General features: G+C 39.2%; 1 protein-coding gene across 2 annotated transcripts in view; it reads right to left on the bottom strand.

Annotated features, from left to right (window-relative positions):
- Window positions 1-5719: 5719 nt before the first annotated feature.
- Window positions 5720-10552, bottom strand: part of ANKRD28 (ankyrin repeat domain 28) — a 118740-nt gene continuing 113907 nt past the window's right edge. For both annotated transcript variants that reach the window (XM_071735563.1, XM_071735562.1), the window contains exon 28: window positions 5720-6980. In XM_071735563.1, coding sequence (XP_071591664.1) covers window positions 6694-6980 — 287 coding nt within the window. In that variant the 3' untranslated portion in view covers window positions 5720-6693. The remainder of the gene's footprint in view (window positions 6981-10552) is intronic.

Raw genomic sequence — 10552 nt, 5'->3', positions numbered from 1 at the left:
TCACTCCTCACTGGAATTCCAGTTGCTTGGTCTGTTGGTGGCATTTTAATGCTGAAGAGGAGCAGTGGGGAATAGAGCACTAATGGGAGAGTTGTGAATCCCCATTTCAGTGATCTGAATCTGTTCTGTGTTCAAACTCAAACCACTATGGCAGCTAGAGGTAAGCCATCTGCCTACAGAAAGGTACTCAATAAGCACCTGCTTTGAATGAACTCATTTGCCAGTTTCAGAAAGCAAAGAAACTAAAAAATTGCTGGATTTCTACCTCAAGATTCCTTCAATATTTGGACAAAGTATATAAATATTTATGATCCTGCGGTCTTTCAAACCTTCCTTCTCTGAGCTATACTACTCTAAGTCAGGACCCAGTCTTACTCAGCTTTCATACAGCAATACAACAGGTTTATTTTTATCTTGTAGCATATTGGACAGAAATGTGGAGAGGGGAATGTCTGTATCTCTATAGACATTTGCTGGTGTAAAAGTAGGCCATAACACTGCAGGGTTATTAAATATCATTCATTATTTGGCACCTGTAGCAATATTTTTGCTGAACACTGCACAAATTCCAGAACATACAGGACAGAAGAGAAAAACATTTGTGAGGCTTATTTGTGCTCCTGGTCCTAGTACCATACAACCAAGGCTAAAAGAAAGGAACTATCAATGTCTGGAGAAATGCAGCTTTCAAGACAAGCTTCCCCACTACAGTTTGTATGCTGAAAATCATAAATCCTCTTGCACTAAATACTGGTTCAGATTTAGTTCCAAAGCAGACCATCATTATCACAATAAATTAGGCTGAACAAGTTAATAGTGTTACATGTATTTGCTACACTTAAGGAAAAATGTATCTGTGAGATACTTGGAAAGTGTGTTCCACAGAGGTGTTCTAACTTTGGGTATGTCAAAAACTATTAGAAAACAAGACTTGCTGACTTACTTTTTTTGCATGGGGCACATTGCTCTGTCCCCTCCCTGAGAAGAGCAGGCATAAGTAATAGGGCGTGTTGTCACGCTTTGTTCTCTTCACCCAAAGAAAAAAAAAAAAAAAAAATGTTAGCAGAGGGACACTGGAGAAAGTAGGACAGTACTAGACATGATGGAAACTTACCAATAAATGACTTCCTCCCACCATCCTGATCTTTGAGGGACAACAGATGTATCCATTCTTAAATGGGCTGACCAGGCAGTCACCTGCAGTGCTCACCACGACCCATGGGCGGGATTTGGAAGCCTGTGCCGGAGCAGCAATCCCAGCACTGCCCTGCGGAACACTGCACTGCTCCCAAACACCCCGTTAGCCTGACTGCAGCTCCCCATCATTCATTCAGTGAGGTGTGAGAAGCCTCCAGCAAGGCTGATGTTCAGACAGGCAGACTCACATACAGCAGCCCATCATATAGTACCTCTTCAATGGTTATCAACAGTTTTATTAAAGATTCCCAAACTAGTTTTGTCTGCGAGTGCCACCAAAATCAAATCAGAACCCAAAGATCTGTTGACACATGAGAAGTACAGATAGAGACTAGAGCAGCTTTCAGTCACTTAGTTTACTGACTTAAATGTCATTAGGACTTGGAAATTTCTACCAAGACCAAAAGAACATCTTGAGACAGAGATAGCAGGGGATGATAAAAGGGAACACAACCACAGAAACTGCAGGCAAGAGTAACAGCACACAAGTTAAATCCTGGGGGTTTAATAGGGATCTGGGAGTCACATAACCAGTGAGTTTTCCAGGGGGGATGCAGGAATACTCTGATTAAAGTGACAGAAACCACCAGAAAGCACACCAAAGGATCATTTGGCCTATGGGACATTGGAGTTAAGTTACGGAGATGCACATGAACAGGTTAAGGAACAGGTAACCAACTAGAACAATCTCTTCAGATCTGCCATCTTCACAACACAGGTGGTGTAGGCTCACTTAGGCAGATCTGTACAGGTGAAATGAACCAGACTGAAGTGACAGAGCCTCCTGAAAGCCTCCTGCAATCAACACAAAGTAAAGAGCCCCTCATCATGAAGCACAGCACAGACTTCTCCAGGCTGGGACCTGTCTTGCAGCATCTGACAACATTTAATGAACACCCCAGCATCATAGATCTGAGGACCAGTGAAAAACGACAGCACTGTTTGGCTGCTTCAGACATACAGCAAAAAAACCAGGGCTAAGTGAAGAAAATTACATTTTCAGGACAGTTATAGAAAGAGGACCTCACCACTACTGACACACACGCAGATTCAGCAGCTAGAAATAACCACTCCCTCCTCCTCTATCAATGTAGGCTAAAAAATATCAACACCAAGAAGTGGTGACAAATGTAATTCCTGAAAAACTTCCAACTATTAACAGGCTGGAGTGAGTTACTACTCAGTCTTAAGTTTTTTAATGGTTAAGGGCAATGGAAGTACATCAGAGATTCACTGTCCTGTCTTTCATCTCTCCACTGAGAGCACGTGCAGGCAAGGCAGGTCAAAAGTTAGGAGACAACAGTTGGTGATACCCACAGCAGAGAGGCTTGAGAGGTGGGTCCATGCAAACAGCAAAGTCCAGCAAGGCCAAGTACAAGGTCCTGCACCTGGATCAGGACAATCCTAAGCACAAATTCAGGCTGGCAGGGAATGGACTGAGAGCAGCTTCGAGGAGAAGGACTTGGGGGGTGTTGGTTGATGAAAAGCTCAACATGACCCAGCAATGTGCTCTTGCAGCCCACAAAGCCAACAGTATCCTGAATTGTGTCAAAGGAAATGTGATCAGCAGGTCAGGGGAGGTGATTCTTCCCTTGTACTTCACTCTTGTGAGACCCCACTTGGGGTTCCCAGCATAAGAACATGGCCCTGTTGGAACAAGTCCAGAGGAGGGCCCCATGGTGATGATGAGAGGGTTGGAGCCTCTCCTATGAACACAGGCACAGAAAATACATGACCAGACAAAAAAAAAACCAAACAAACCACAACAACAAAACACAATCAAGATAGAATTTGAAGTGTGCATTTCTAGCTCTGATTGTTGCAAATAAATTGATATTATTTTTGAGATACGTAGGGGCAGGCAAGCAAGAGTAAAAGGAAGCAATACAAAGCAGGAGACACAGAGAAGTCAAGATTTTTTAAGAACTTGCAATAAAAATTTTTTTGGGGGAAGACAGACTGATTCTTAACAGTATCAAGCATTTATGCTACTGCACTGCAAAAGTAACAGCTCAGCCTGAGAGGTTAATACTAACATGGCATTTTTTCATGTAGGACGTTTAGCCTGAGAACTTAAAACCCCATAAACATCCCAGAAGTCAGAGTACCCAGAAAGCTGAGCAAAGCCAGTTGTTCTCATTCCTGAAAGTCCATTAAATTTCCTCCCCCACCCCTAGGATTGTTTTATTCTAATACACTGCTTCAGTGGTCCAGCCAAGGCTCCCTGCTTCCCTCCTGGTGAAAATCCAAGAAATTGTTTGGATGAAGGTTTTGACAGTAATGGTGCCCTATTCATCTGTGCTAAAATAGGAGAATTTTTTAGAAATACTGAGGTTCCAATATAATTTTATGGAAATTAACAAGCCTCCACTGAGGTATGAACTTTTTTTTGTTTTTTTTAATTTAGAAAAAAAACCCACCAGCCATAGGCATAGTTAATTGTTTTACAGAAACAAGGAACCTTCTGTTCTTTGACCTCTCATTAAGAAAGTGATCTCTGACCACAGCAGCACATCCTTTAAGCACATCACGTTCCAGTTTGGGAACAAGACCAAATACTAGTGATAGTCCAAAATTATTTGTTTTAAACAGGAACAACCAAATATGTGCAAGTTGCAATCTACATGCTCACTGAATAAATTCCAAGGATGAGATTGAGACAGACAAATCACATAACACTGAATTCTTGAATGTAATTAACAACTTGTAATAAAAAAGATCTTTGGCTGTGAAAAGTACACAAAGCTTAGAAATAATGCAATGAACTGCAGCAAAAAAAGTTTTCTTCCTCAAGAGAAACAGGAAGTAATGAAATGAGGCATGGTTTCTGACTGCCATAAAGAAACAAAGATGTTCAACAGCACCATTTGCTGCTTTTGCCTGTATTCCATATCCAAATCTAACTTTCAAAGCAACACTTTCTGAGCTCTTTTTTTTTCTCTGTCTCTCCCCCCTGCCCTCCCCTAACACACATTGGATATGGATACAAGTATTTCTCCGTTTCTAATTGCCCTGCTAACTTTTCAAAGACAGGAGTATCCCCTCCTCCAAACTGCCCTGTGGCTACAGGCAGCACACTGAGGTAACAGGTCAGCTTGAAGTCAAACAGAAGTTAGCACAAATAAAGCCCTATGAATATAATCTTCTCACAGTTCCTCTGAGGCAACAGAAATGGGACAGTTTCTTTAAAAGAATTATGCAGTTACTACCTTTTAAATAACAGCCATGCTACGTGGCAGTTCTGATTCAGATTTTCCATGTGTGTGAAGAAAAACGTGTCTGTGCTGCTTCAGCCCTTACATTTAAATAGATGCAGTGAATCTCAAAGACAACCCAATGTGGATCCCAAGTGCTGCCTGCAGGCTCAGCTGAGGCACATCCATCACTCCCACACAGCCCTACACCTCGAAAGATTCAGAAGAAAATAAATGCAGAAATCACCACATTACTTAAGTCGTCTAACTCTGCTCACAGACAAATATATTGCGCATATATAAACAATGAACACTGGCACAAATGGTTAAGAAGGTAATATTTAAAAGGAAGCCTAAAGGAATAATGAAGTAATTTAACATTTGAAATGAAATTAAATAGCTCACCTTGACTTTAGAACTAAAATGCTGACCACGCCTTTGTGAAGTAGATTTAATAAATTCAAACACTTCAATAGAAGAGACTTTGTAATTACTGCTTGGTAGATACAAATAAATTATTCATTAGTAGAACTCACATTTGGGTTTTATTATACTCCGTAAAATATACAGGAATCTTGAAGTACTGAAAGAGTGCAGGTAAATACAGTATTCAAGCAGTCACTATTTCTATGTACATGCTTATTAATTTTTCAAAAACCCCACAAAATTATCAAATAGATCAAAATATTGTCCCGTGTTTCCACACTATGTTCAGAAAACCAGCTGATAATTTACAATATCATAAAGATTTCCAGTTTCACAATACAAAAAGGATAAAAAGGAAATTGAAATCAGTTTGTAGTAATTTATTTGTACTTTACCAGGACATGCAAGGATTCCTTGCATGTGCATAAACAAATTCACTTGAAAAGTAACAGTTATATTTAGAGCAGAGCCAAATGAAGTTAAGTATTCATATTTAACAGGCAAAACTTCAGCTTGCTTATGTCAGTTTTTCATTCTTCAGACAATTAAAAAAAATTATAGTAGTCTGTTATAAATTAAAAAAAAAATAAAAAACCTAGGGCAAATCTGAACTACATTTCAGGGACCTGTTTCTGCTGTTTATTTTCTAAATGGAGCACAACAAAGATACACAGCTCTTCCCACAGACCAGACACTGTACTTTTTCTAATAGGGAAATATACTTTTAAATTCACCTCCCTCCCCCTTCTAACTCCAGGGTTAAAAAAAAAAAAAAAAAAAAAAAAAAAAAAAAGTTGTTAGGGGTATACAATTTTAATTTTGCATACCAATTTATGATGTTAAGAAAGTGGACAAATTGAAAAGAACTCTCAGTCACAACAGGGTTATCAAGACATTTCATCTTTTATGCAGTTTTGTAATTTCCAAGCTACTGATGTATTTTTAAATTAAAGAAAATCTCAGTCCAAAACCCAGATGTTAAAAAAAAAATCTAAAACTGTGCAACAATTACCACTTCCCTCCCACATCTCCCACCCTCTTCCCTAGTTTATTACACTGTACATTTCTCACCCTGACTTCACCTGGTTAGCTGGTTTAATTTTAGTATTATAAAATTATGACAAGTTAATTTTCATTTATCCTAAAAGAAAAAAAATAAAAGTACATTGGCTTTCTTTCATGGTACATTTAATAGTGTCAAAAGGCTTTCAGATGACAAAATAAAAAATAAAATAATAATAAAAAAAAAAAATCAACATTTAAAACTGACTCTAAGCTTCTTTTCCAGAAGTAATTAAGGTTTGGTTAAAACAACTTCTCAAATAACCTATTCCAGTTTTCACAAAAACATATTTAATTAAGAAAAAAAAAAAAAAAATCTTTAAGTTATTTGGTCCTTTGGCAATTTGCAGCACAAACAATGCCTACTGTACCAAACTCATTTATTGCCTTCAAAATGGTTTTAGTTTTATTGATAATATTTAAGTCTGGCATCCTTTGTGTTGTACAATAGTGTTGTTCATTTACATCAAGTAGGGTGCCCAGTCTGCAGAAATTACTCCTGGCACGAGAAACAGAATAGTAGAATATAGTTAAATAAAACAGTTTTGACATTCTTTATTTTATTTTATTTTATTTTTTGCCACGGATTCCAAGAACTTATTCAAGAATTTATGCTTCTTCTGCAAAATATGCTCTTAAAAATCTTCCTAGAGTCTCAGAGATTTATTTTTTTTTAATGTGCAGCCACAATAGAAAACATCTTCTCAAAGGTCTGTCCTCTTTTTGCATTCAAACACTGATAGCTTCTTTTCAAAAGCACAAGTCTGACCTTCCAGTGTGAGGGTTCACTCTTCAGACCTACTAAATGTAGTTTCTAATAGGTCTCAGAATCTGAGTCATTGAGTTCATCTTCTTCTGTATAGGGGTAGCCATCTTCCCTGCCAATATTGTTGAAAGTACAGTAAGAACTATGGTCACTCCTCATGATTGGCAAGGAATCAAAGGTGACAGTTTTTGAGGTGTTGGTGTAATGATTAATGGCATTGAATGTAAGGGAAGGTAATGTGCTGCTGGATGAAACAGGCATCATCGTGGCCAGAATGAGAGCAAGGCAATCAGCCACATCCTTATTGGGTGCACAGGCCAAAGCTGGTGTGTAACCTGGAAAGTCAAGAAAAAATATAACCTTTATTTAAAATAAAGACAATGTCACAATTTTTCCACGTCATCTTTCACCTGCAAAAATGTCTTACATTGCTTAGTTCTGCACTGCTTAAAAAAAAAAACAAAACAAACCACAAAACCCAGAATAAAATGAAATATGTTGTCCATTAGTATTTTTTTCACTTTGGGTTACAAGAACAACTGGGAAGTTAGTGGGCTTTGGGACAGAGATGTAATTGTGTTGTTAAGCAGAGTCAGACACTCCAGGCCAGAGAGAAAAGCCTGGGTTTGATAGTGGTGAGGAAGACACCTGGCTGAGGAGAGAACTAATGGCAGCCAACAGTGAATGGCTGAAGGCATTAACTAGAGAGCCACTGCAGCAATGACAGCTCAACATGGTAATTATTTCTTTATCCAGAGGCTTCCAGAAAGCTGCTCATCTCAGACAGTTGCTTTAATAAAGCTGTCCTATCTTGGTAACAATCTGGCTAAATGAGCAGTGGCAGTTAATTAAAAAGGCAGAATATACAGTTTTCATCAACCCATATACTATACAGTAATATAAACTAGAAAGGCAATGCCTTTTATTTGAGGGATACCAATTAAGAAATCTACAGAATTTTGAGGAAATGAGTCCTAGTAAGCTAGGACTTGCAGAGAGAAACTACACCTCTTGGTGGCTCCTTTGGCCGAACTCCTTCTGCCAGGCAATGCTACTGTGACAACACCCAAATGCAGGAGGTCTTGGGATGTGGAAGGGTTTGCAGTCAGGTCATCACAGTAGCTGTGAAATCTTTTCTGGGTAACTGTGGCTCTAATAATCTTCCAACATTTCTCTTTTTGCAGCTTCCCCTTCATTATGTACTTGCCTCTACTCATTAAATTTCAAGAAAAATGTTTTAAATCCTTCTCAGTGGGGATGTGTGCATTGCCCCTGTCTCAGGCTTTAGGCATAATCATTCATCAAGGCATCTGAGGACAAGTTTTGGCACAGGTCTGAGGCTGTATCTACAACACAATACTGAGGCACTGCAAGTGGTGGTGACAACAGCAGCCCTAGAAGCACAGCAGCCACGGAAGTACAACCACAGGTGACAACTAATCCTGTGCCAAGACCAACGTGAGTTCCTCTTTACTCAGCTCCACACAGAAGCAGATGGCCAGGATCACCTTGTAGCACGCTTGCAGCATCTCACTGCCTGTGACAGATCTGCTCAAAATGAGCTGAATAGTTGGACTCACATTCTGGCACATTTGGGACTTGGAAGCTGAGCACTTCCCCATTCCCCAACTTAAAGGTTATAACATTCAGGTAAAAAGCACACATGGAACTTTGTGTAATAAATGGCTCTAAAGCAAACTGCACAGTGACCTTAGGGAGGCATGGAAAATGAGGCAATACCCATTCCACCAGCATTTCAGCTGCTAAGGAATCATCTTTATTGCAGAAGGAGATCCAGGTCAAGTTTTAGGTTAGAGCTCAGGAGTAGTTATCGGGTTGTACAATTGCACAGAAGTTTTAAACAAGGAGGCACAGAATAGAAAACAATTGTAGCTAGAAATTAAGGAAACAGCAAGCAGGCAATAATCTGGCAGCTGATCTACTATTTGCTCAGGACAGACCTTGTGCTTGACGCCTGGAACAGAGTAAGACAACAGCCCCTGCCCAAAGGAGGGTTCATACAATCCAAGGAAACACACAGATAATTCAAGCACAAAACGCACCAGCTGACCATGCGATAGGGCCGGACAGAAGTGCACCGCAGCAGATGGTTTCATTGTTAGTAAGGTATCACAGCACTTAAACAGCTCAGAGTTAACAGTGACAGTCTGCAGAAGAGATACATTTTGAGAGGATTCAGAAGCAAGAGCCAGAGCTTGCTACACTTGGATGAAGACTACATTTCAGGCAGCTAAGGCAGAAGAGGTGGCTGAGAACCGATACTCAAATGCACACAGTTTAACATCTACACTTGATAGAGATTGCATGAAGGTAAAATGACACACAGAATAAGTTTATTCGAGCTGGCCATATTCAATGTAATTTCTTCCACTCTCATGATTCGATAAAAGTTCAAAGAAGAAAAACAAGCAGTCACCAGTGACCCTTTAGGTTTTTTTAGTTTTGTTTTTTGTTCTCCCTCTGCCCCCCCTCCTTTTTAAAAGACTGTTTCTTGTTTGGCTTTGAATAGTCTTCAATACTCATACTTATGTTCCTTCTGAAACAGAGTATCCCAGTTCATTATAAAAAAATTACAGGCCAATACAAAGATTAAACAGACTACTAACTTCTGTTAAAAGTTTTCTAAAACCAGTGCTTATACTAATATTGTAGTGTAGGTCTTAAGCTCCTGGCTTTCATAAGCAGGAATGAAACATCACAGTGCTTGCCTTAGATGTAGCAAGACAAAGTAACTGCTTGCCCCATGAAAGACTGACATCTGTGTCCTCTACCACTTCATTTTAGTCTGTATTATTTCAAAATTTTACAAACAAATGTTATGTCCCACAACTGCAAAGTGATCACCCATGTGCCAGGGCAACAGGTATAAATAGGCTAAATTTGCTTTTAAGATATTGGTAAGTGTACCAGTGCCACAGAAATACACAGATCTTGTATAATGTTCCACATAATATCTATCTGCATAGTCCTTCACACAACAATAAAAAAATTAATTACTATCTTCATTTGTAGACAGGGCAAATAAAGCAGAGTGAGGTGAAGCAGCTTCCTTGCACAACAGATAAAGGAGCCTGCGTGACAGATGCTGAGTGAAGACCAAGGCTCCCCCCAGCCAAAAGCAGAGCTGCTCCCTCCCTTGGGGCTTGAAAATTTCCATAAAGGCACCAAAAGGTGCCTTTTATAGAGAGTTATTAATGCAGTCAGTGCAAAGACAGTTCTCAAGATAAACTGAATAAAGTCTTACACTTGGGAAAGAAAAGGAAGTCATCTGAGGCACGATGAGTCATCTTGTAAGCATTTACAAAACTATCCCAGAAAACTGGAAATCTCCAGCATAAACCAGCAGAATATGGGTAAAAGAAGGCTGGAAAATAACTAAACCAAAAAAACCCCACCCAACCAACCAAACCAAACTCTCCCCCCCTTAAAAAAAACAAAACAAAACACAAACAACCCCCCCAAAAACAAACAAAAAACCCCTTGAAAGGCCAATGATCACTGTAAAGATGGATCTAGAAAATAAGAACAATCTCCACGCTATGTCAGTCTCTGGAGACAGTAGTAGTGAGAGAACACATTCTCCTATGACAAATAAAAGTCAGACTGTACCAGGAAATTTAGCTAGCCTAGTAATTAAGCAAAAAGTGAAAAAGTTGGCAGAGTGACCAAAAATAATGCTTTATAAGTGTCACATGGAAGAAAAAGCTAGTAATGTCTTTTAAGATGTGAACTTGCATAATGTCAAATTCAACCATGTTTTTGTAGGTGCAGGTGATGGCAAAGTTTAATTTTGACAGATGTGGAAACATGGGAAAAGAACTAAAATATATGAGCAAGAACTGATAGAGAAGTGAGAATGAACCCTTAGCATGACTGCTTTTGGGAA

This window comes from Heliangelus exortis, chromosome 2 (assembly GCF_036169615.1).
Source record: "Heliangelus exortis chromosome 2, bHelExo1.hap1, whole genome shotgun sequence".
Lineage (NCBI taxonomy): Eukaryota > Metazoa > Chordata > Aves > Apodiformes > Trochilidae > Heliangelus > Heliangelus exortis.
The sequence above is the reverse complement of the archived record's forward strand: the minus strand, read 5'-3'. Positions and strand labels throughout refer to the sequence as shown.